Source organism: Ceratotherium simum, chromosome 6 (genome assembly GCF_057802395.1).
Source record: "Ceratotherium simum simum isolate JZ-2026a chromosome 6, ASM5780239v1, whole genome shotgun sequence".
Lineage (NCBI taxonomy): Eukaryota > Metazoa > Chordata > Mammalia > Perissodactyla > Rhinocerotidae > Ceratotherium > Ceratotherium simum.
This window is the reverse complement of record NC_141905.1, coordinates 32432778-32460205: the sequence shown is the minus strand read 5'-3', so window position 1 is coordinate 32460205 and position 27428 is coordinate 32432778. Positions and strand designations below refer to the sequence as shown.

Genomic DNA, 27428 nt, shown 5'->3' with positions numbered 1-27428 from the left:
ACAATATTATAAACCAATGTTACTGCAATAAACAAAAAATTAAAAAAGAAAAAAAAAGTTACCTCCTGGGGCTAAAAAGATCCTCTTTTCCTGAGGTCACATCTGAATAAAATATGAACTGTCAGCAAAGGTAGAAGGAGAAGGGAGAATGGTTATTGGGGAAGCAACCAATCTGTCTGCTGAGCCTAGCCTCACTTCCTCTTCCCAGAGGCCACCATAGTTGGCTGTTTCTTGCATATCTACTGAGATCCGCATATGCAAACATAGCAAACATTTGCTTTTCTTTTTTAAATCTAACAGTCCAGATCAACCCATATAGAACTGCCTTCTTCTTTTTTTTCTTTTTTGTAAGGAAGATCGGCCCTGAGCTAACATCTGCCAATTCTCCTCTTTTTTGCTGAAGAAGACTGGCCCTGGGCTAACATCCATGCCCACCTTCCTCTGCTTTACATGGGACGCTGCCACAGCATGGCTTGACAAGCAGTGCTTCGGTGCGTGCCCCAGGATCCGAACTGGCGAACCCCGGGCTGCCGCAGCGGAGCATGCGCACTTAATGGCTTGCGCCACCAGGCCGGCCCCTAGAACTGCCTTCTTATCGTTTTTTCTGTTTTTTGTTTTTTTATAATTTTATTTATTTATTTATTTTTCCCCCAAAGCCCCAGTAGATAGTTGTATGTCATAGTTGCACATCCTTCTAGTTGCTGTATGTGGGATGAGGCCTCAGTGTGGCCGGAGAAGCGGTGCGTCGGTGCACACCTGGGATCCGAACCGGGGCCGCCAGCAGCGTAGCACTGTGCACCTAACCGCTAAGCCATGGGGCCAGCCCTGCCTTCTTATTGTTAACGCCTGTATGTTATATTCCTTTGTGTGGACAAATCATATCTTATTTAACTAGTTCATTGTTGATGGATGTTTAAGTTTTCCACGTCTTTTGAACGTATATTTTTAAATGTTTATGGTAAATATTACCAAATTGTCCTCTGGAAGGACAGTACTATATTGCTAGCCCATCAGCATGGGACCATACAGTTTTTTTTTTTAATATGGTAAATGGTGTATAGTCCCATGAAAACACAAACTATATGTACATTTCCCTTGAGAGACCCCAATCAACGCCAGAACAAGCAAGACTGGCTGCATTCCACAGCTACTCTCCCTGCAGCTATCAACACCAACTGACCACAGGAAACTACAGATCCCAGCCCCACCTGCTGGGCCTCACTTCCACTCACAGTTTAGTTTGTATTGCCAGATGGCCAACTGTCCTACAAGTGCCTCTCAGAACTAAATGCAACATGCATTACATTCTTTGTTTTGGTCATCCCTCAAAGTATAAGCCCCTCTGGTCAACGATCACCTCCTCAGTGGTCATCCCCATACTGCTCTGTACTATCTCTGCTGACCCAGCCATTTAGTCTCCCACTCTCCTTCCCATCCTTTCAAGGAGACCTCTGGAATACTTACTCTGTGATCAGCAATCTTCCCTGTGACTTTGACCTGATCTTTTCTTTAAATGCATTTAAAGATATGCATTTCCTTGTATAAAATGTATTACCTTGTATAAAATGAAATCTGGGGGCTGGCCTGGTGGCGTAGTGGTTAAGTTTGCGTGCTCAGCTTCGGAGGCCTGGGGTTCGCCAGCCGAGATCTCGGGTGTGGATCTACACACGCTCATCAAGCCATGCTGGGGCAGCATCCCACATACAAAAAATAGAGGAGGATTGGCACAGATGTTAGCTCAGTGACAATCTTCCTCACCAAGAAAAAAAAAGTTAAAAGAAAAATGAAATCTGGTTTTCCCCCTGAGGGCATCGTTATGCCTGGAGCTCACAAGTGGGAAAGCTTATCTCTCACACTGCATCTGAGTGGGAGTGAGGGTGGGGGATGTTCTCCTTGTCCCCAAGTGCTCTCCCTTTAAAATTCACACCAGCTAGCTCTACCATGCCTCCCCTTCTATCACCTTTCTAAACACTCCTCATTTGTTGATGACTTTGCCCTTGGCACACGTTATTCCTCCCTGCCCTACTTCTTGCTATTATTCTGGGTAATTTCATTGAACAAGTAGATACCTCATCTAATACCTTCACCTTGATCTTATCTGGTCACCTTCTCTCCCACTTCACCAGAGCCTCCTAGTCCCACAGTCTCAGAAAGGAATATGTCATCACTTCCAAAATCGTTAGTTCAAACATCTCACATCTTGACCTCAACCTCCTATCTGTCCTGTTTGTCCTTTCAGTTCTTTTCTACCTCATTGGAACCTCCATTAATCTTCCTTTCTTCCTATGCAATCTTTCCCTCTCTATCTGGCTTACTTCCTGATTTCAATCATTCTCCTGCCAACACTTTACATTCTCTTTCTAATCAGCTTTCTCTGACTGTTTAAGGAAGAATATTTCGCCACAGATGAATGAAAATCCCTTCTCTTTGCCAGGCACCAAATTTATTACTAGGCTATTTTATAAGGGCATGAATAAAAAGTCCAGAACTTTAAGAGACAGACATTATTCAGAAGCATTTTTCAACAAAGACCTTTTATTTTCTTAAAAACATTTTTTAAATTTATGTTTACTAAGGCATAATTTACATACAGTAAAATTCACCCTTTACATGAGTTCTATGAGTTTTAATAAATGTATACGTAACCACCATAACAATCAAGTTATACAACTCTGTCCCATAGAAATCTCATGAAAGTTACATTTGTTATTAAAAATTTTCTAGTATAGCTGCATTTTAAAAAGTAAAAAAGAAGCAGGTGAAATTAATTTTAATAGTATATTTTATTTAACTCAATATATCCAAAGTAGTATCATTTTAATATGTAAGGAATTGATGAGATTCTTTTCTTTATTTTTTTCTTTTTTTGTACTAAGTCTTTGAAATTTGGTATGTATTTTATATTTACAGGACATCTCAATTCAGATGTTAAACTTCATATTAAATACTTAATATTTGGGGCCAGCCCAGTGGCTTAGCGGTTAAGTTCACGCATTCTGGGTCTGCTTTGGCAGCCTGGGGTTAGGTGGTTCAGATACTGGGTGCAGACCTACTCACCCCACATCAAGCCTTGCTGAGGCGATGTCCCACATAGGAGAACTACACCTCTACCACTATCATACACAACTATGTACTGGGGATTTGGGGAGAAAAAAGAAAAAGAGGAAGATTGGCAACAGATGTTAGCACAGGGCCAATCTTCCTCAAAAAAAAAAAAAAGAAATATTTTAAAAAAAGGAAAAAATACTTAATATTTCATCAGATTTACACTTAAAAAAAGACATACCCAAGTTATTCCAAACATAATTAAAAGTTTTCCAACAACTGAATCAATTATCAGATTTAAGTTTAAATTTTGATTAATTAAAATTAAATAAAATTGAAAGTTCAGTTCCTTGGTTGCACTGGTCACATTTCAAGTGTTGAATAGTCACATGTGATTAGTGCCTACAGTATTGGATGGCTCAGATTACAGCATATTTCCATCAGCCCCCAAAAGTTTCCTAGTGTCTTTTATAGTCAATTGCCTCTCCACATGGAAGCCCCTGGCAATGACTCATCTGATTTCTTTTGTCTAGTTTTTTGCCTTTCTCAGAATGTAATGAAAATTGAATGGCTAGCTTATTTCATTTAGCATAATGCTTTTGAGATTCATCCATGTTAAGACTCTTTACTTACTACTAAAGATAACCTTAAAAAACAACCAGGTGTTATCCGTACTAGTTTCCCAGCCCTCTAGTGACAAGGTTTCTCTCCTTGAACTGTTTCATGTACCTGAGCAGAAATGGAATAAAGGTTATAATAGCTTACCATATGCCAACACTGTTCTAAGTGCTTCCCTATAAACCGTTACATGGTTAATAGTCATGTAGGGCCGGCCCAGTGGTATAGTGGTTAAGTTTGCACGCTCTGCTTTGGTGGCCCAGGGTTCGCAGGTTCTGATCCCGCGTGTGGACCTATGCACCGCTCATCAAGCCACGCTGTGGCGGCATCCCGTATACAAAACAGAGGAAGATTGGCACAGATATTAGCTCAGGGCTAATCTTCCTCAGCAAAAAGAGGAAGACTGGCAACAGATGTTAGCTCAGGGCCAATCTTCCTCCCCCCCGCCCCCCCAAAAAAGTCATATAATCCTCAATCAGGAAATAGGCACAGAAAAGTTAAGTAGCATGCCCAGCATTATCACAGCTATTAAGAGGAGGAGCCAGGATTTGAACCTAGGCAGTCTGGCTCCACAGTCCATGCTCTTCACCTCTACTTCCCTCCACCCATCCCTGCCCCAACTCAGGTGATGCAGAGCAAAGGAGCTACTCTGTGAGATGACTAGGTCACTACTTCTCCACTTTGTGATAGCCTCCCTCTTTTATATCTAGGACTGATAATAATATACAACTTTCCTTTCTTATTTTGATCACTGAGAGGTGGAATTTCTCTGTTCTTTAACACAGTAATACAAAGTAGTGAGTGTGCCAACATTTTCATTACTTAGTGCATAATATACAGTCTGAGGAAAATGTTATGTTTTTGTTCTCTCTTCTTGTTTTTTACATATAAATTAATTCATGAAAATGGAACAGCCTAAGCCTTGCTCACCTAGAGACTGGTTATTGATTCCACATTCATAGGTGAAGACTGCACAGTCACATGGCATACGGCCCAGAAGCCTTTCTACCTACTAAGGCTGGATTATCCAAAGGTCCCCTGGCATGCTGGCAGAATCCCAACTCTCATAGTCACATAGTCCCAATTACCAGTGTCAACTGAGCCTGTAACAGTTTCTCTAATCCATTCAGTCTGTGTACACCTTTGGACTCCATTGGTTCTCAAATGTTGACTGCCTTTTTCTTCAGAGAAGACGTAGAAACCACAGACAGAAAATCCTCTCTTTTTCCCTTCTATGGCTTCTTCTTCTTCTTCTTCTTCTTTTTTTTTTGTGAGGAAGATCAGCCCTGAGCTAACATCCATGCCAATCCTCCACTTTTTGCTGAGGAAGACCGGCCCTGAGCTAACATCTATTGCCAATCCTCTTCCTTCTTTTCTTTTTTTTTCCTTTTTCTCCCCAAAGCCCCAGTAGATAGTTGTATGTCATAGTTGCTCATCCTTCTAGGTGCTGTATGTGGGACGCTGCCTCAGCATGGCTGGACCAGCGGTGCATCGGTGCACGCGCAGGATCTGAACCTGGGCCGCCAGTAGCAGAGTGCGCGCACTTAACCGCTAAGCCATGGGGCCGGCCCGTCCCCTCTATAGCTTATAAATCTACCTCCCCCCGCATCCATCTTCTGCTTCCTATTACAATGAAGGAATTGTTCTTCCTCCAATCAAAGGCTAATCCTTCTATGTGTACTCTGGCTTCTGTCTCATCTAGCCTTCTCAGGGAATTCACTTCTTCAGGAGAGAATTATTTCTTCTTTCTCCTATAACTTCAATCTCAATACTGGATCCTCTCTGTCAGCATTTAAATAATTCTAGTCTCTGGCATCATAAAACAAACAAGAAACTGCCCTTCAACCCCACATCCCTCCCTTAGTGCCACCATCTCTCTTTCCAATCATGGCTATTTCATAAAATGGTAATTTATATAAGCTCCTTCCATTTTCTTACATCTGGGACCCTATCTAAGCACCTAGAATTTATGAGCTTTCCAAGAATCTATGGAAATATTAAAATCCTGTTAAAAAATATTAGCTCAATATAATACAGAAGGAAAACTACAAAAATCAAAACTTGGATTTAATTATTTCCAAGCAAAGCAGAAAAATCATGTCAACATCTTCATTAATTTTTCCAATTTACTATTCATAAAAATTCTGTTTCACTGAAAACAATCTGTTGGTTGGATTTTTCTCACTTCTTAAGAATTCCCACATATGCATAAATAATGAAGAGAAATGTTAGTTGATTATAAATTAAAAGAGTCCCTTGTGGCAAAATAATTTCAAAAGCAAAAATATACAAATTTTTTTAAAGTGCATATTAAACATTTTACATATATATATATATATAGAGAGAGAGAGAGGGATAGCGAGTGCATTTAAAAATGTTTACTGATATAGCATGAGACTTATTTAGTGCAATTTAGCAACTGCACTTGCTAAGGTCACAATTACTTCCCCTCCCTCTTAGGGGAGAAGAACTCCTCGTTCTTCAGGTTTTAGTTAAATGCTACTTCCTCAGGAGCACATATACACACTCTTGACTAAGAAAGGTGTTCCCATTGCTCTTATAGCACCCTGTTTCACCTTCATAGCACGCTACATCACAATGGTAACTTAAATATCATCACTAAGTCCCAATTTACCAGCTTGAAGTAAAAATGAGATAAAATTCCTAGTTGGATCCATGGCTGACAATTAGTTATCACTAATTTAAGCTATATGTTTAGAGAAATCCTGATAAAAATACCACCTACAGGATATTCTGGGAGGAACAAGACAAGCTTACTTTAAAGTTATATGGAGGCCGGCCCTGTGGCTTGGTGGTTAAGTGCGCGCGCTGCGATGCTGGTGGCCCGGGTTCGGATCCCGGGTGCGCATCGAGGCACCACTTCTCCGTTCATCCTGAGGCCGAGTCCCGCATACAGCAACTAGAAGGATGTGCAGCTACGACATACAACTATCCACTGGGGCTTTGTGGGGAAAAAATAAAATAAATAAAATCTTTAAAGTTATATGGAGGGGCCGGCTGCTTGGCTTAGCGGTTAAGTGAGGGAACTCCGCTGCTGGCGGCCCGGGTTCGGATCCCAGGCGCGCACTGACGCACCGCTTCTCCGGCCATGCTGAGGCTCCATCCCACATATAGCAACTAAAAGGATGTGCAACTATGACATACAACTATCTACTGGGGCTTTGGGGGAAAAATAAATGAATAAATAAAATTATAAAAAATAAAAAATAAAAAAATAAAGTTCATATGGAATAAGGAATAGCCAAATAAATTCAGAGGGGCAAGGAAGGAGAGTAATGAAGGAATACTGGTTTTACTCAATATTAAAATTAAAATATTTTACAAAGCTACAATAATTGAAAGAATATGGTTAGGGCGTAATCAATAATAGATCAGTAGAACAGAACAGGAATCCAGAAGTAAACCTAAACACATATGGAGAATTGCTATATTTCAAGAGTGGCATTTCAAATCAGTGGGGAAATAAAGGATTATTCAATGAATAGTTAGAACAACCCAGTAGCCATCTGGAATAAAGAAAGTTGGATTCTTACCTCACTCCTTACCCTAGGATAAATTCTAAATGGACTGAAAACTTCAATTTAAAAAACAAAACCGGGCCAGCCCCGTGGCTTAGTGGCTAAGTACCCGCGCTCTGCTACTGGCAGCCCGGGTTCGGATCCCAGGCGCACACCGACGCACCCCTTCTCCGGCCATGTTGAGGCCACGTCCCACATACAGCAACTAGAAGGATGTGCAACTATGACATACAACTATCTACTGGGGCTTTTTGGGGGGGGAAATAAATAAAATTATTAAAAAAAAAAAAGAAACAAAAGAAAAAAATAGGTAAGTTCAACTTCAAGAAAAATTAGTAAGTTGTGTGCATGAAAAGACACTATTAAGAAAGTGAAAAGATAACCCATAGAAAGGGACAAATATTTGCAAATCATATCTCTGATAAAGATCTAGTATGCAGAACTAGAACTCTTAAAACTACACAAAAAAAAGATAACCAAGTCTAAAATTGAGGCAAGGTGACAGTTGTATAGCACTGTGAATGTGTTTTATGCCACTGAATTGTACGCTTTTTTTTGTGTGTGAGGAAGATCAGCCCTGAGCTAACATCCATGCTGATCCTCCTCCTTTTTGCTGAGGAAGACTGGCCCTGAGCTAACATCAGTGCCCATCTTCCTCCACTTTATGTGGGACACTGCCACAGCATGGCCTGACAAGTGGCACATCGGTGCCACCCGGGCTCAGAACCTGGGCCGCCAGCATCGGAGCACGTGCACTTAACCGCTACGCCACAGGGCCGCCCGGAATCGTAGGCTTTTGAAAATGGTTACAATAATAAATTTTTTTGTTATATATACTTTACCACACACAAAAACATCGCCATAAAGTGTGGGAGGGAATCAAAAGACTTGAATAGACATTTCTCCAAGAAGATATACAAATGGCCAAGAAGATTCTCAATATTATTATTATTATTTTTTTAAAGATTTTATTTATTTATTTTTTCCCCCCAAAGGCCCAGTAGATAGTTGTGTATCATAGCTGCACATCCTTCTAGTTGCTGTATGTGGGACGCGGCCTCAGCATGGCCGGAGAAGCAGTGCGTCGGTGCGAGCCCGGGATCCGAACCCGGGTCGCCAGCAGTGGAGCGCGCTCACTTAACCACCAAGCCACGGGGCCGGCCCCTCTCAATATTATTAATCATGTGGTAAATACTAATGAAAACCGCCTCACACCTGCTAAGATAGCTATAATAATAATATTCAAAAAGAAAAATAAAAGGTGGGGAGGATGTGGTATAATGCTAACAGGAATGTAAACTGGTGAAAACAGGTTGGTGATTCCTCCAAAAAGTTAAGTATATAAGGTCCATGTGATCCAGAACTCCACTCCTAGGTCTACACCTAAGAGAACTGACAATAAGAGTTCAAACAAAAACTTGTATGTGAATGTTCATAGCAGCATTATTCATAATAGCCAAAGACTAGAGACAATCCAAATATTCAAATGACTAATAGATAAATAAAATGTGGTATTATCCATTTAAAAGAATAGTTTTAGCCATAAAATGGAATGAAGTACTGATACATGCTACAGTAACCTTGGAAACAATATAGTAAGTTACTGAAGCCAGACACAAAGGCCATATATTGTATGATTCTATTAATATGAAATGCAAGGACAGGCAAATCCATAGAGACAGAAAGCAGATTACTGGTTGCCAGTGGCTGGAGGGAGAAGGGATTAAGGAGTCACTCCTTAATGAATAGGGGTTTCTTTTAAGGGTGGAGGTGATGCCGGTTGCACGATCTTATGAATATACTAAGAGCCACTGATTATACAATATAAAATATTTAAAACAGTGAATTATATGTTAAGTGAATTTTATCTTAAAAAAAAAAAAGATGCCACAGGATATGGCCATTCTTCCAAGTACTTGAACTAGAAGAAAAAATGGCGAAAAAACACAAAATGGCGGAGGGCTCATCTGATCACGTGACTTTCGATTCTCTCCTTCCCACACTCTCGAAAGCCTTTTCCTCAGTTTTCCATTGACACAGCCCGGCTCATTGTTATGCGAAGCCTAAGTAACTCTTCTTAGGCGCGCTGTAGTTCTAGCCGCGTAGTGAAAAGGGTGAGCGTATGGAGGGCGAGCTGGAGAGCGCGCACGTAGAACGTAGATCCGTCAGCGCCGTTCCTCGGGGAGACGGGGAGGAGGGGAGCGGCGTGGAGGAAGAGGGGGAGTTGGCGCATGCGCCTAAGGCTGATGGGTTTGAAATGGTTTCGGTGCTAGCCGGGACCCGGTTCAGGTGAAGGTCTGGTCCTCGCGGTTGGAGCGGCGGTGGCCGAGCCGTGGTTCTCAACGTGCTACCAGATCTGCGAAAGGGCCGGGAGCGACCGTTTTGGTAGCACGGCCGACGACGGTGGGACTCGTGAACCTGGGGCGGGAGGGACGCGGTCCCTTTTGTGCAGGTCGGAGCAGGCCCCGCGCGGCCGGCCCCTCCCCCACCGCCTGGCTTTTTCCCCCGCGGCCCCTCAGGTGCCCCCAGCGCCCCTCAGCCTCGCGCTGGCGCCCCCGGAGGGACTGCCGACCGCCATCGCTCGTTCCTGAGCCGCTGCGGCTTTAGCCTCCTGGTTTCCTGCCCGGGGCGTCGGGGCAGCTCGCGGCGGCGCGGGTGTTGGGGGATGGAGGCTTTCTCCTCCCGGCGCGGAGGTTAAGGGGACCAGGGGTCCCGGTGTCCTCCCGTTGGCGCTTCGCCCAGGCTTGTGGGACGGAGGATTCCGCCTTCTCTGGTCTGCGGCCCGCGAGGAGCTAGGGTTGGAGGAAGATGGATGGCAGAGCTCTGGCCCCTCCGAGTCGCGGGGGGAAGGAGAGGATGCGCGGGCTGAGATCTTTGCCTTTTCTGGCTTGATTTTGGGGGGAGGGGTCTTCGGGATGGTTCTTTAAGGGGCATCCGTTAATTCAACTGCCTTTCCCCTCGAGGGAGGGGAGAGAAAAGGAGCCCCAGTTCCTTTCCTACTCGAGAAAGTGAGGAGATGTTCGTTATCTGAATGATATTCTTAAATACCTTTATTTGGTGTCTCGTCCCAGTTTCCGTTATTGGCTTCATCACTTTCATTCCCCAACTCATTGCCAAAAAAACCACGCAGGCTATATTGCCTTTGAACATAAAGCTGTGAACTTATTGTTAAGAATTGGGTGGATAACGCAGATGGTCTTCTGTTTAAATGTGACGGTTTGTAGTCGCAGAAAGAAGTACCTTTTTTGTAAGGTTACCCTGAATGTCATATATTGAAATTGGGTTCTTTTGGTGAACTACTTGATGTACAATGTTTTTGCTGCATGTTGGACGTTCACATGCCCATTATTATTTATACCTAGATCTATGAAGATGCCCTTGACAAATGAAATGTCTTACAATAATACTTTTGTGATATTTATAGTTTGGTTGAACTTTAAAATGTGAATCCTTTCTTAATAGATCTCTGCTATAGAAGAAAAACAGGAGAAGGTTTTTTTCCTCTTTCTTCATGGCTCAGTTTGGAGGACAGAAGAATCCGCCATGGGCTACTCAGTTTACAGCCACTGCGGTATCTCAGCCAGGTCAGGCTACTGAACACATGTACTGTAAATATGAGGAGGACGTGTTATAACCATGAGAATTAGGCTATGCATAATATTGTAAAATGTTTGCAAATAATGTATCTTTGAAGTTTATCTGTGAAGCTCCTTTTAAAAATTCATAGATCGACTACTAGCAAAAAATCTGTTTTACACTGCAGTTTGGACAGTTTTATAGTTTTTCAAACAGTAAATTGATTAACTGTTAATTGATTTAATTATGTTGGAGGTTAGCAGCCACTCATTCATTAGAATTTAACTCATTTGACATGTTAAGGTGTCAGTATTCACAAGTTGTATGTAAAAATAAATGTAGTAAAAATCCATACGTTATGGAAAATTGTATATGATTGTGGTTTTCAGTTGTTTGGTTTTAAAGTAGAAAAATGAACTCTAAAGAATTTATCAAGCAAAGGGAAAAGATAAAGAGATATAAAAGCAAATGAATATTTACATTTTCAAAATAAAGTCAACAAAAAATGTCACTGAAAATGTGTTTCAATAAGTTTCTTCTCATTGCTGTTAGGAAGAAGTTTTTTTCCCATTTCTTGACTTATGGTTTGAATCTTAAGTTTCCCAAGGCTTCTATAGAATGAAGTTTTGAATTTCTTTGAATACTCAGAAAAGTTGCAGGTTATTCTGTTAGTTTGAACGTATTTTTATGACATGTCTGATACTAGTTTTTGTTTTACTTAAAATATCTGTTTTGTAGTTCGAGGTCAGTTGCAGAGACACTGTGATCTAACTTGGGTGTTCTAAAATTTGATGGACATGATTAGTTATGTAGGTGACCTTTCTCCTTAAAGAAATGGATATTTTAGTGTTTTTATTTTAATTACTCTTGATTTGGGGGGTTAAATGATCCATAGTTACTTCTGTAGGCAACAGAAAATAATGTGAAATAATAGTTACAGATTATATTTAATTCAGATTCAAGTATTTTTCCTCTGTGTTAAAGAATGGGGAATCTGGTATTGACTTAGTTTTGATGAAACATGAATTACTAGCAACTACTGTGTGTCCAGAAGCAAGTGCTGTATATTGGTATTTTGGTAAACTAAGCATGTTTTACCTGGCTTTTTCTGCATATAATTTGTTTTAAATTCATATCTGTATTGTTCCACTAAAATAGCCATTATGGTAGAATTCTATTGTCTGTAGCTCTGAACATTTGTACTGTAATTACTTAAATGTACATTATACTCTTTTGTTTTTATTTTAAGACTGAGCAAAGGAAACACCAAAGGTTTATAAAACTTGTCAAAGACAGTCAATAGTAAATATAGGTCTTCCTTTCCATATTTGGCAATAGAGAGTCCAAATGTAAATAATAGGATTTATGTAAACAGAGCTTATATTTGTGCTGTAAGAAATTATTTAGGGGGGCTGGCGTGGTGGCGTAGTGATTAAGTTTGCATGCTCCCCTTTGGTGGCCCCCGGTTCGTGGGTTCGGATCCTGGGTGCAGACCTGCACACCTCATCAAGCCATGCTGTGGTGGCATCCCATATACAAAATAGAGGAAGATTGGCACAGATGTTAGCTCAGGGCCAATCTTCCTCACCAAAAAAGAAAAGAAAAGAAAAAAATTATTTATGGATTTTGTTGGACCTATCATTAATCAGAGTTTTTCAAAATCTAAATCTTTTTTTTTTTTTTTGAGAAAGATTGGCCCTGTGTTAACATCTGTTGCCAGTCTTCTCTTTTCTCTTTTTTCACCCCAAAGCCCCAGTACGTAGTTGTGTATCATAGTGGTAGAGTTGTAGCTCTTCTGTGTGGGATGCTGCCTCAGCATGGCTTGATGAGCAGTGAGTAGGTCTGCACCCAGGATCTGAACCACTGAACCCTGGGCCGCTGAAGTGGAATGTGCGAACTTAACTGCTATGCCACTGGGTTGGTCCCGCAAAATCTAAAATTTTATTGATACATCATGACTTCAGTAAGCAGGAAGGTATTTTGTTATCATCTACCCTTAGCTGTCCTATAAAAATCCTGGAGTAGGTTCTAAATGGAACTCTCTAGTGATATTGTTTTTTTTTTAATGTTTAATTTCTAGGTGTTGTATTTTGGGCTGCTTCCTGAAAGCTTGATGTTTTCTTGCTTTCATTTTAAAGTCTTTTTGACTAATTATTATCTCACCTTGTTAGAACTGATTCTCAGAGCCGTACAAATTTCTGTCAGTTAAATTTTTTTCAATCCTGAGGCAATTAAAATATGTCTTATTTACACCTAATTTCAATGGAGAACTTTTTTTTTTTTAATTCTTTTTTTTTTTTTTTTTTAAAGATTTTATTTATTCAGTTTTTTCCCCCCAAAGCCCCAGTAGACAGCTGTATGTCATAGGTTCACATCCTTCCAGTTGCTGTACGTGGGACTCGGCCTCACGTTGGATGGAGAAGTGGTGCCTCGGGGCGCTCCCGGGATCCGAACCCGGGCCGCCAGCATCAGAGCACGCACACTCAACCGCTAAGCCACGGAGCCGGCCCATTTTTTTTTTTTTAATTCTTAAAGGGATCTTACATCTGTGATGGGCAGAAAAATCAAGACCTGCATTTATTATGGTGTTCCTCCTTGAATCTTTTTTATTTTTTTAAATTTTATTTTATTGAGGTCATAATAGTTTATAACATTGTGAAATTTAAGTGTACGTTATTGTTTGTCTGTTACCATATATATGTGCCCCTTTACCCCTTATGCCCCCCCCAACCCCCTTCCCCTCTGGTAACCACTAATCTGTTCTCTTTGTCCATGTATTTATCTTCCACATATGAGTGAAATCATACGGTGTGTCTTTCTCTATCTGGCTTATTTTGCTTAACATAATACCCTCAAGGTCCATCCATGTTGTTGCAAATGGGACGATTTTGTCTTTTTTTTTTTTTAATGGCTGAGTAGTATTCCATTGTGTGTGTGTGTGTGTGAGTATATATATATATGTATACCACATCTTCTTTATCCTCAGTGGAGAGCATTTTAACCTAGTATAATACCTTAAGTTTTCTCCTGGCAGATTCAAATATAATTTGAGAAGAAATTTTAACAAAGAACATTAAAAGGACTTAATTAGGGTAATAGTGTCGGTGCCAGTTTTAAAAAAAAAAATGTTCCCATTGAAATATGCCAGATATATTAGTTTCAGAGGCCACTATCATAAATCAAATGACCGTACAACAGAAAAAGGTTAACTGAATAATTCAACTCAAATGAAGTATTTTGATCTTTGTGTCTGTATTTCTGACTTGTTTTCACCTGAAAGCATATAAAAATTACCACTGTTTACTTTTTGTATATAGCTTAACGTGGTTTTGTTCAGCTAATGCCTTTGCTATTACATTTTCTGGCAAGGTTATTTTGTATTGGTACTAACTGAAAATTCTCAGCTAACCAGTGATTTGAAAATTTGAGTGCATTCACACAGATGAGATATTTAAAATAATATTAAAAACTTCAATAAAAGCTTGCACACTAGCAGTTTATTGCTGAAATCTATCAGTATTTTAGTTGTTTCTGGTTAATTTTGATGCTGAGCCTATTCAGTTAAAGAGAGTCAGTAATTCCTAGATGGCATTGTCTATCACCTTTAATTTTCTTTTCCTTTAACCCACATATTCAATTATATATCAGACCCTTGACTTTTTTCCCTTGTGAAAATGCCTCGACTATACTCCTCCATTTTACATTTAGGCTCTCTGCACTTCACATTTGGGTAACTGCATAGCTCCTATGCCAGAGTCTCTCACCTAACTTTCAGGCCCTGCCCTACCTTTCCCAAACCTTTATATCCTAATCCACAGTGCTTACCATAGATCCCTTCACTTAAGTCAGGAAGCTCTTTTCTCCCTCTCTCAGTTGGTGATGATGCTCTATATTTATTATCCTTTATTTAGTTCTAACTGCTTTTATTGGCTTCCTCTCTTTCTTACTGGATATACTACTACTAATTTGTCCCCCAGCTCCAGTGTGTGTCTCAGATAACTTGATAGTCCTAAAGCATAATTTCTATCTAAATCACAGAATTTTTCAAAGCTGGAAGGAGCTGGAGCTAGATTCTCTCTCAACTCCTTTCTCTAACAGATGAGGAAATTGAGCCCTGGAATGGTGAAGAAATTTGTTTAGGTCTCACAGAAGGTCACAGAAGAGCAATGTTAGGACCTCAGAATTGTGGTTCATTGTATCTTCCATTACTCTATTCTTTTATTCATTTGCAAAAATGTCTTTAAGGACATTTAGAATACCAAGGTCTTCTGTGTTTCCATCCCCATTTCTCATTTCTCCCACACTGAAATACTTGTTCTTAATATTTACCCTATTTTGCTATCTCCTTGCTGAAGTGCTGTTGTACGTATTCAGCAGCAGTCATACTTGGGACCAGAGCTTTTAGGTTTGAAAGTCTAACAGTTTTTTGTCATGTAAAGAGACATTGAGAGAGTGAGCTGGCAAATCACTGATTGAATCTTTAAGTAGCCATTACGTCAATTATATTGACTAGGGGTGCCTTCAGTATGTTTGACTCAACATATTTGCATGTGTATATGTATATAATTGCAACAATATTTAAGTGTGGGGTTGGATTTAGCAGATTCAGACTCACTCATTTCTCACTCATTTTCACACTCATTTCTTTTGACCATTTGTAAGATGACTGCATTCTGGCTATAGAGAAAAATGATCTAGTTCAGGAGTTAAAACTATAGTGATACGTGGTGCTTTAACACAGGTGACTGGAGCTAATACCAATACAGTGTTTTAACTATGATTCCATTTTTCCTACCTCTTCATTCTGACCCAGTGGTCATCTTTTAAAAGCCCAGTCTCTTGAATCAGCAGCTCAAATTGTTAAATTCCAAGATGCATGGTCTTTTTCAAACGAATCATAGCTGATGTACTATGTATACTTCACTTAGATTAGTTAACCCTTGATAGACTTGGATGTTTCCAACTCATTTGGTAGAAAAGGAGGATTGCTACTGGTGTGGCTTCCCCTTTTTAGATACTGTGAGTGCTGTGTAATAGCAAATTGTCTCTAAAACATTTTTCTAAGAGTAAAAAAATGCACATACGATCTATTAAGGCTCATTGTTGATGCGTATTTTTTTCCTCATCCTCTGAGTGTGCCTCTGTTACTTGTGCTTTCATCCAGTGAGAGCTGCGTTAACATAGCATACCATAAACCAGTGAGTGCCCGATCTCTCTATCCTGAGTTGAGTGTGCAACAGTTGAATGTTTATGCAGTTGTGGCTTCTCTAGTACTGTGTTTTATGATCTGGGAAATAACTTTGATCTATTATAGCTGAAAATGTATTGGAAGTAACATTGAAAGTTTGAGTGTTAACTTTGGGTGATACAAGACTCCTTGAAAAAAATGGGGTCGAAAACTAGGTAAATATCAGAGGCAATTAAGGTTGGAAGAAATTGTATGACATTACAAATGGTGTCTTCAACTGCCTGGGAGGGTTGACCAACAATTATTTGAGTAGTAGCTAGAAGAGACTGGCCACGATTACTAGTCATCACTTCCGTGGGAGTTCAAGAGAGTGTAAGAGCTATTGTCTGCTAGGATATTAATCTTTATGGAGACTATAAGAACCCCATATAACATTGATTTAGTTTGGTTAAGGCTTTGCCTCTTCCTTATAGAGCAGCACTGTCCGCTAAGTAGACCTTTCTGTGATGATGGATATATTCTATACGTGTCTTCATTGTCTGATATGGTAGCCACTAGCCACATGTGGCTATTGAGCACTTGAAATGTGGTTAGTGTGACTGAGGAACTGAATTTCTAATTTTATTTAATTTTCACTAATTTAAGGTGAAATAGCAACACATGGCTGGTGACTAATGTATGGAACAATGCAGTTATAGAAGATTACAACACCTGGAATATGTTATATTTAAAATCCTAATTTGTGCCTTAATCTCTTTCCTTTTGTTTCTTTTTTTTTATGTGAGGAAGATTAGCCCTGAGCTAACATCTGATGCCAATCCTCCTCTTTTTCCTGAGGAAGATTGGCCCTGGGCTAACATCCAGGCCCGTCTTCCTCTGTTTTATGTGGGACGCCGCCACAGCATGGCTTGACAAGCAGTGTGTTGGTGCGCACCCAGGATTCGAACCTGCAAACCCCAGGCCACTGAAGTGGAGCATGCACACTTAACCACTACACCACCAGACTGGCCCCTCTTTTTTTTTTTCTTAACATCCTTATGAGGTATTTATTTTCATATAACCAGAAGTTTGTACCTTTTGACACCCTTCATTTGTTATTCTTCATTTCTTATTCTTAATGCCTTAATTTCTTGTTCTTAAAAGGTAACGGATATTTCCAGTCATTAGGTACATTATGGGCTTAGAATAGAACCTCAGAAGCCACAGCAAGGAATTGACCAGTAAGTTGTCTGGTTGTAAGAAAGTTATCTGTACAGGGGGGCATCAAAGTTTTGTATTTGTGTGAAATCTGATCTTTAAAGAGCACTTCTTAGGAAAGATGTTGAGTAGAAGATGACATTTAGAAGATTTGTTCACTTGATTCAAAATCTTGGTTTATAAGTATTTTAGTAAATCCACAAGTTATAAAGACAATCCCTTACATCTTCATATTGTTTTTCTCTCCAAATAGTGTGAGATTACTTTTTGAACATGTATCGATATATGGAAATTTCACAGGATGAAGCATTGCTTGACCAGTACTTTAAATAATTTTGTAAAAGGTGGAAAAATAAAGTTTCTTGAGCCAGTTTGAGGTTTTGAGTTTTATTCATCGTTTCAGACGGATGACTCATCTTAGTAAAGACAGAGCACCAAGGTATAAAGATAATAAGGATTTTTAAATTTAACAGCAAGTTTTGTAAGATTAAGGGACAACAGACAAGGGACAGGTACCTCTTTTGTGTTTTTAAAGGTGTGTTCACTGGTATTGAGTAAATAATAACTAGTATATCATAACATGAAAATTTCAGTCATGTGAAACTGATTTTACATTTTAGAAAATAATATATTCTACATTTGTCCTTAATGGTTTCAGAAAACTTAGCCCTTAAATTTACTGTTTTACCTGGTAGCCTATGGTCATTTAGGGCTCATTTCATAGGTTTGTCTGTGGAAGTACTGATACATAGTGATAAGCGTACCTGTCTCAGATCGGTCAGGAGACCTTCAACAGTCACCTCACGTCAGGTGCAGATAAATGAACACACTGTTCCAATGGGGGTAATTGGAAAAGATCTTCTATTGACAAGTGTCTGGCCAGTTAACCTAGGGAGAAAGAGTAAATCAGAGATTAATGCCTTTGTACTTTGCAAGTTGTAGAATTATTTTGCAGAATATTGAGTATAATAATTTGCATGAAGAATGGAGAATGCTGTGTACAAATATTCAAGAATAGCTTCTCAGATATCCACAAGAAAGGGGAGCATTAATAAATATTAAGGAAATATAATTTATGGAGATTAAAATCTCAAATGTAAATGATTTGAAAAAAGAGCTGTTTTACAGACTTAAAAAAGCCACGACCACATGCATGGTGATTTCACAAAATTTGAATTAACTAATTAGTTGTATGAAGCAACTGCTAGAATGTAAATTTATTTCCCATAAATTTCTCCTGTCAGTTGAACCTTTCATTACCAATTAATCTGTTTTGTGGTTTCTAATTCGTCATATTGACTGTCAACAGTAGGAAAGAGATGTGTGGGTATCAGCTATCACCCCACCTGCTTACTACTGGGCTGCTGGATGCTGCCAGGGTCCAGAACACCTAGAAAAACTACAGGAAGAAAATAGATTTTCTGAGATATTGGCTCTGAGCCCTTCTGCTGTGGCAACTATCACTATTATCTAGGGTTCTGGAAATTGATAACAGCAGACTGAAGCAGAGCAGATCTGAGGTCGGCGCTCTGGTGGATAAAGGAGATGGGTATGATATTTGAATCATGGATGTTACTTTTGTCAAATGTAGAACATGTCATTCTTAGAATTTAAAGTACTGATAATTTTTCCTAAGGTCTTTGCCTGTCTTGTGTCTACATGAGAATTTTGCTTGTATTGTAGAACAGTGATTCTTAACCTTTTTTGGGTCTACTTCAATCCATAGTTGAAAATCTGATGAAGATTTTGAATTTTTTTGTGTGTGTGTGAGGAAGATCAGCCCTGAGCTAACATCCACGCCCATCCTCCTCTTTTTGCTGAGGAAGACTGGCCCTGGGCTAACATCTGTGCCCATCTTCCTCCACTTAATATGGGACGCCGCCACATGGCCTGACAAGCGGTGCATCAGTGCGCACGCGTAATCCGAACCCTGGGCCGCCAGCAGCGGAGCATGTGCACTTAACCGCTACACCACGGGCCGGCCCCCCTGATGAAAATTTTGGACTTTTTTATCTGCGATTTTGCGTACAATTTCAGAAGGTGAAGAAGATGACCCACTGGTTAGAACCTGTGCCCTAGATTTTGGTACCTTTTTCTCTATTCTCATTGCAGTTAACCTCATTTTGAACTTACATTGGTGTTAGATATTCCCTACTTCTTTCTGTTTAAATTCATTTAATTAGTCCTGGTTTTTCCTTTCTGCCTGTCTGTGACATCTAACTTACCTTAAAAACAAAAGAAAAAATAAAAGATTAGTGTGGCAAGGATTTAGCACTTTTTGTTTAGGACATTTGGAAGGTTTTTTCTCATCTTAGGTTGTCCGCTTTTTTTTCTCCTCCTCTTGTAATTTTTAAAAATCAGTGTTTTTCACTGTTTTATCAGGGAGTAATTAGTAATATTCAAGAATTCCAAACATGATTTCTGGGATGTTTGTCTTATGTTGTTGTTGGTTTGTTTTATTTTTGAATAAAATTAATCTGGACTCTTAAACAACTGATTGATGATGAACCTCACACTTCTGAAGATTTTCTGGGATATTCTAGACTAGGTGCTTTGGTTAGTACATTAATGCTCTCTGTTCTTTTCCTGGAAGGCACGATATTGTTCTTTGTAGAGAGTTATTAACTAACTAATAGCTGTAGAGCAGTATTTTTTCAAGTTATTCTCAGTTACAAGCAAGATGCCTTGGAAAAGGGAGTGTTGCATGAACAAATACTGCTTTTATGGCAACCTCTCTGAGATTCATAATGCTTAGTGGCATATTAAAGGTTCTGAGAAATCCTGCAGTAAAAATATATGCTTGATTTGGTGTTTCCCAAACTTTTTAAATCTTGGACCTGTTTTTTCGAACTTTATTGTCCTGGGGAACTGGTCATTTTTCCAGGAGATACAATTTGGGGAAGTGCGGTGCTAGACCACAATTTTTAGTTGATTGCTTTTTTGCATTTAATGAAATTACATAAAAGCATCAAATAAAATCTCATGTTCTCTTCAGCTTTTAGCCTTGTCCAAGGATAAATTAAACATTAAGTATCTAAGTCTGTTATTCTGAGCTCTCCCCGCACTTATTTGTCTTAAGCAAATAATCATTTTAAGTCACTGTGTGGTTAATTTTATCTCTCATTGCTTTTGTACAGTAGTGCACTAACATTAAAAACTTTTTGTGCTTTTAAAGTGTTGTTCTGTTTCCTAGTTTTACAATTCTTTAATGCAAAGTGGAAGTACATGAAAATTCTGTCCAGTAGGAAGTTTTAAGGGTGGAACACTTTCAGCAACACTGTCCTTAATATATGATTCTCATCTGCTTGAAGATAAATTCTATATTAGTAAAGGAAGATAATTTATTTTCTACACTTCTTCCTAAAAATACTTCTTGAGGGCACTTTAGCCTCTTGGTCTAGGTAAGGTTTCTTGGGTTCATTTTATAGTTTAATTTTGTAGAATAATCTTTTGTTATATCTATCATGACATGAACATTTAATATAAAGCCATTGGGATCTGGGGTGGGACGTGAATCAGTTAAATTCAGCCAGGCAACAAGCATCACTGAAATTTTACTTGAGGTTTTTACTAGATAATGGCAGAGGATAATGCATAACTAAGCACTCATGGAAAATTCCTGGAAAGCTTCCAAATAATCTTATTTTTTTTTTTCCTCTTTTTAATCTCATTTTAGCTGCATTGGGTGTTCAGCAGCCATCACTCCTTGGAGCATCTCCTACCATTTATACACAGCAAACTGCATTGGCAGCAGCAGGCCTTACCACACAAACCCCAGCAAACTATCAGTTAACCCAGACTGCAGCATTGCAGCAACAAGCAGCAGCTGCAGCAGCTGCATTGCAACAGGTGAATCTTTAATAGGTTTTAATAAGCAACATAGAAAACTATCAAATCTGAGTAGCCAGGATAGGTACCTTTACTTTTTGAAGAATGAATACTTGTGGGTTTTTATTATAAGTGCTTATTGTTTCTTCCTAGTGATAAAAATTACATATGCCCAGGACATAACAGAGAAATATAGTTGCATAGTCTAAATTTGTAAATTGGGCAGTTCTTATACTTTTATTATTTGAACAAAATTTAGTTCTTGATGGATCTCAGAGTGTAAGTAATCTCATTTTGTATATTTTAGATGAAGGTTACCTGTTCCAGAAAATTTTTTTTAGTGTAGTTCTCGTTATATATTTGTATGTATGTATGTATACCACTTTTTGAGAATCAGATAACTAATATCCATGTTGTTTTTTGAAACATCTTTTTTCTTTCCAGCAATATTCACAACCTCAGCAGGCCTTGTATAGTGTGCAACAACAGGTTGGTTTATATTTTCCATGTTAAAAACTGATTTTAAAAATAGTCATTTGTTCCAAATTCAATTTACATAGATTTTATTTCCTCTCAGCTACCTTAATGTGTAATTTGAATTCTTTTGGGGTGGGGGAAATGAGGTAGATGAATGTCTCCAAGGGAGAGGAAGATAGGAGAGAGGTCCTGAAAACCCAAATCCTCAGCTAGCAGCCAGTCTGTCACATGTTCCTATGAGTGCATGCAGAGGATAATCTGGAAGGAATCACTCTATTATTGAGTCTTTGGCTCAATATTCCTGTCTGGAACCTCCAGCCCTACTGTGATGTACTAAATATATGTGAAAATGAAAAGCTCCTTTTTTCTTTTTTTTAAAGCCAGTTTCTTTTTTTTTTTATTTTTATTTTTTTTCCCCCAAAGCCCCGGTAGATAGTTGTATGTCATAGTTGCACAGCCTTCCAGTTGCTGTATGTGGGACGTGGCCTCATCGTGGCCGGAGAAGTGGTGCGTCGGTGCCCGCCTGGGATCTGAACCCAGGCCGCCAACAGCGGAGTGCGTGCACTTAACCGCTAAGCCATGGGGCCGGCCCAGAAAAGCTACTTTTTTCCATTGGAAGCCTAAACTGTAGATAGACCGCTGGCTTAACCTTTATTTTTTAAAGCAACAAAACGCTCCTTTTTTTCCCCTAATGAAATTGTATATTGAAACCCGATGTACAAAATATTAAAATAGAGCTGTTGAGAGCCAGCCCGGATGGCCTAGCGGTTAAAGTTCATCGTGCTCCACTTCGGTGGCCCAGGTTCTATTCCCCAGGTGCAGAACCACACTACTTGTCTGTCAGTAGTCTTGCTGTGGCGGCGGCTCACATAGAAGAACTAGAAGGACTTACAACTAGAATATACAATTGTGTACTGGGGTTTTGGGGAGGGAGGAAGAGGTTAGAAAAACTGAACCCAAGGAGAAGCATGTCAAGGGAAAAAGAATTTGCTCTGCTGATATCTGGATAATTTCTAGCCTAAGCTCCCACTCTAGGCTTTTCCAGGATTAAGAGGTAGTCTTCATTCCTTTTCAGTGCCATTTAGAAGCTTCAGGAAAGTATAGCAGTCAGGAGAAGAAAAGGGGATACAAGAGAGAAGGACCAAAAACTGGATCCGAAGACAATGTGAAGAAACATGAGGCTTTTCAATCCCTAAACTCTTGTCACTAGATCCATGGCTCAATTTCCTCCTTGGCTTAAGTCCTTTGGGGCTTCAGAAGCATTGCATTTTCCCTGAAGATTACAGTATCTCACTAGTAATTGCTTTAATCTTCTAAAAAATTGACAAGAGATTGATGTAAAAGTTGGCTATCTTGTTTTCAAAATATCTTCAGACTTATTTTACTACTGTTATGAAATACATTACTGAAGATTATGTGTTAGGTTGAACCATATGAAAATGGCAATACTCAAATGTTCTTGCCTTAAAAAATGCCTTTACTCGGCTCTGGCCCGGTTGTGTAGCCATTAGGTTCGCATGCTCCGCTTTGGCGGCCTGGGGTTTGCAGGTTCCGATCCCAGGCGTGGACCGATGCACTGCTTGTGAAGCCATGCTGTGGCAGTGTCCCATTAAAGCAGAGGAAGATAGGCATGGATGTTAGCCCAGGGCCAATCTTCCTCAGCAAAAAAGAGGAAGATTGGCAGCGGATGTTATCTCAGGGCTAATCTTACACACACACGCGCGCGCGCGCGCCCTTACTCATATGTTCTTGACTTACAGAAAAATAGTAATTTGATAGAGTTATCCCTAATCCAAATCCATGGTGACCCCAGGTAAACAGTGTTTTGAATTAGAAGCTCATATAGGTTCTTTTATCCTAGCTTAAGTCAAGTTTCTATTCCAGAGTATTTAAATCCCGCCCCCCACACACCAATTCTTTATACTTTCTGGAAATGTTATGCTTGCTATTGCCAGAAAAACTGTATGTCAGAGTCTGTGGTCCTTTATGGTCCCCATGCCTGTGGCGAGTCTGACCATTGGCAGTGCTTCTCATTTTAGGATTATATGTGAATTGGATAGCCAGTGATATTTTTGATACAAGTAGCATACTGATGATATGGATTCATTTCTGTAGCGTGGTAATTAACACATGGCAGAAGTAGAAATCTTCCCCTCTAGGGACTTAGGTGGTTTTTTTGTGGGTCTTATTCCTATGAAATAACAAAAAAGATAATTTTCTTTATTGTTATTGCATGAGTTATATATCAAGTTTGCAGTTAAAAATAGTTGCAGGAGGGGCCGGCCCAGTGGCGCAAGCGGTTAAATGCGCGCCCTCTGCTGCGGTGGCCTGGGGTTTGCTGGTTCGTATCCCGGGTGTGCACCGATGCACCGCTTGTTAAACCATGCTGTGGCGGTGTCCCATATAAAGTAGAGGAAGATGGGCGCAGATGGTAGTCCAGGGCCAGTCTTCTCAGCAAAAAAGAGGAGGATTGGCATTGGATGTTAGCTCAGGGCTGGTCCTCCTCACAAAAAAAAAAAAATAGTTGAAGGAAACCTTATACCTAATGACCTCTGTTACTTTTCACATATTTCTTAATTAGAAATAAAGTACCTATTTAATAGGAATTTTACCTTGTTATATAAAGCATCTATGAAACAACAGTTCTGATTGATCCTTTTCTTTTTTCTTTCCTGTTTTTGTTTGTTTTTTTCTTTTTTCAGTTACAGCAACCTCAGCAGACCCTTTTAACACAGGTTAGTTCGTTAAAAAATATTTTTATGTCTTTTGGATATCTGAATGAAGAGTAGCCCAAAGTTTTATTCCTATTCTCGTTTTTCTTTCAGAGTTTAAAGACGAAAATTTGTTAGATTCACGTAATAGTTTAGCAATACTATATTATTAAATAAAGATGGAAAACATGTTTTTGTTTTTTCTTTTATGGTTTTCGATTGTAGATCCAGCTGTGATCTAGTTTGAATAAATATCAGGTCTTATTTTAAACTTAATACAGATTTTGGCTTTTACATTTCCTTTTAGCTAACATTTTTAGGAAGTTTTTTTGCACACATTATATCTTTTAGCTTGATCTTAGTAGGTGAAGTTACTGTGTTCCGTTATCAGCTTAATTCTTCAGCAACATTAAAAAGCTTTTGAACTTTTGATATGTAGTGCTGCTTTAGGCTTTGTGGACCACTTATGGTCTCTGTTGCATATATGTTTTTCATTTTTACAATCCTTTAAAAGTGTAAAAACCATCCTTGGCTTATAAGCTATACAAAAATCATAAGCTCTGGGCTGGATTTGGCCCATGGGCCATGATCCACTGACCCCTGCTATGTACTTACAAGTGAAATGCTATGCAACTGTTAAGAAGGAATTGGAACTTCTAATAATAACTAGTCACAGTGATTGCCTCGTGACTAGGGATCTCAGTAGCTGGAGAACAGGAGTAGGGGAGCAGCTTATTACTGTATAACCTTTCATACCCTTTTTAGTCTTGAATCTGTTATTTTTTAAAAATAAAGTACACTTCGGGGCCGGCCCGATGGCGTAGCGGTTAAGTGTGCATGCTCCGCTTTGGTGGCTCGGGGTTCGCAGGTTTGGATCCCGGGCGCGCACCGACGTACTGCTTGTCAAGCCATGCTGTTGTGGTGTCCCACGTAAAGTAGAGGAAGATGGGCTCGGATGTTAGCCCAGGGCCAATCTTCCTCAGCAAAAAGAGGAGGCTTGGCATCAGATGTTAGCTCAAGGCTAATCTTCCTCACACACAAAAAAATAAAGTACGCTTCAATTGAGAAGCCAACCTCACTTTCTCTTTTTATTAAAGAACTTAAATTGACTAACAGCTATTTCATATTTTCAATCTCCAGTAGTAGAATTTCCAGATTAAGTAGAAAAGCTGTAAAAGTTTGTGTTTTCTTAGAATAGCATGTCCAAAAGTGTGCCCAGGAAGCCTTAGTGTCTTAGGGTGTTAAAGAAATTTCATGAGAATAATTTTGTGGTCATGGTTTAAGAAATGCTGAATTCCTTTACTATATACTATAGGACTCTCCTTTTTTTTTTTTTTTTTTTAATTGTAGAACTTACAGACTTGTTTTATTGGGCAGGTGTAAAACAAATTCCATAGTTTGACTTGAATTAGATAATTATTCCTTTTTTTTTAATGATTTTATTTCTATTTTTATACAGAAGTTTTAATCAATAATACGTTGTTATTCATGCTTGATTATGCCAGAAAACACCAATGAAAGTGTTACTTTTTCTTTTTTCGTTTTATTGAGATATAATTGACATGTAACATTGTATTAATTTAAGTTGTACAACAGAATGATTTGATATATGTATATATTGCGAGATGATTGCCACAAGTTTGGTTAACATGCATCACCTCACATAATTACAATTATTTTTTCTTCTGTTGAGAACTTTTAAGATCTTTTCTCTTAGCAACTTTCTGATATACAGTATAACTATAGTTACCATGCTATACGTTACTTCCCAGAACTTCTCTATCTTATAATTGGTAGTTTGTACTTTCTGACCACTTTCACGGATGCCCCCTCCCCACCTCCTCTGGCAACCACCAATCTCTTCTCTGTTCCTATGAGTTCTTTAGGTTTTTTACATTCCACATGTAAGTGCAATCATACATATTTGTCTTTCTCTGTCTGACTTATTTCACTTATCTAAGACTTTCCTGAGTATTATGCCACTATCGATTTTGAATTTCTAAGAGAGGGCTACAGTATGCAGTGTTTTAAACTGACTGCACTGAGTTATCTTTTTTTTCCTGGAACAACGTGTGAAAACATTCATCTATGGAACTTAATGATGAAATAGATTAAAAAAAACAAAATTTCAGACTTGATTCTCGCTCTCAAGGTGTACATGTGTGTTTTCTAACTTCAAATAAATTATTTTTAGCATTTTGAGTTAGTTTTAAGTAGTCTTTAATTTCTAGACTATCTCAAATCATTACGTTAATTTGATGTTGATTTTCTTTTATAGCCAGCTGTTGCACTGCCTACAAGCCTTAGCCTGTCTACTCCTCAGCCTGCAGCACAGATAACTGTATCATATCCAACACCAAGGTCCAGTCAGCAACAAACCCAGCCTCAGAAACAGCGTGTTTTTACAGGGGTGGTTACAAAGCTACATGATACGTTTGGATTTGTGGATGAAGATGTATTCTTTCAGCTTAGGTAAACTTCTTTAGGTGTTGGCAGATGGCTTCTTATATTTAGCATTAAGTGTATTGATAGGGCACCTACTCAATTGAGGCATAGGATTGTGGTTTAGTTATAATTTTCTGTTTCAGTCATTCAGCTTGTATTATATTTTTACATGTGACCTTTTTTGATGGCTAATGTGACTGAAGATATCTTTTGATTATTGAATAAACTACTTGTGGTGACATCTTTATAAATGTTTTATAGGAGTGAGTTAGCATTTCTTTTTTTTTCTGTTCGTTCGTTCTTTTTTTTCTGAGGAAGATCAGCCCTGAGCTAACATCCATGCCAATCCTCCTCTTTTCACCAAGGAAGACTGGCCCTGAGCTAACATCTGTGCCGATCTTCCTCCACTTTATGTGGGATGCTGCCACAGCATGGCCTGACAAGTGGTGCATTGGTGCGCTCCGAACCTGGGCTGCCAGCAGCGGAGCACGCACACTTAACCGCTACACCACGGGGCTGGCCCCCAGAGTTAACATTTCTGACTATTCATGGGCAGGCTTACAGTAAGATTAGGGATTGGAAATAGTCATATGCCTTTTTTTTTTTTTTTTAAGTTTTTTTTGTTTTTTTTTTTTTGTGAGGGAGATCAGCCCTGAGCTAACATCTATTGCCAATCCTCCTCCTTTTTTCCTTCCCCAAAGCCCCAGTAGATAGTTGTGTGTCATAGTTGCACATCCTTCTAGTTGCTGTATGTGGGACGCGGCCTCAGCATGGCCGGAGAAGCGGTGCGTCGGTGCTCGCCCG

The 27428-nt window shown here is 39.3% G+C and overlaps 1 protein-coding gene across 1 annotated transcript in view; it reads left to right on the top strand.

The window, feature by feature from the left end:
* The first annotated feature begins 9448 nt into the window (after positions 1–9448).
* The window catches only part of CCAR1 (cell division cycle and apoptosis regulator 1), a 53406-nt gene continuing 35426 nt past the window's right edge, over positions 9449–27428 (top strand). Inside the window, exons 1-6 of the mRNA XM_004427055.3 lie at positions 9449–9605; positions 10665–10786; positions 20840–21012; positions 21436–21480; positions 24171–24203; positions 26458–26651. Of these exons, the coding sequence (XP_004427112.1) occupies positions 10714–10786; positions 20840–21012; positions 21436–21480; positions 24171–24203; positions 26458–26651 (518 nt within the window). The 5' untranslated portion in view covers positions 9449–9605; positions 10665–10713. The remainder of the gene's footprint in view (positions 9606–10664; positions 10787–20839; positions 21013–21435; positions 21481–24170; positions 24204–26457; positions 26652–27428) is intronic.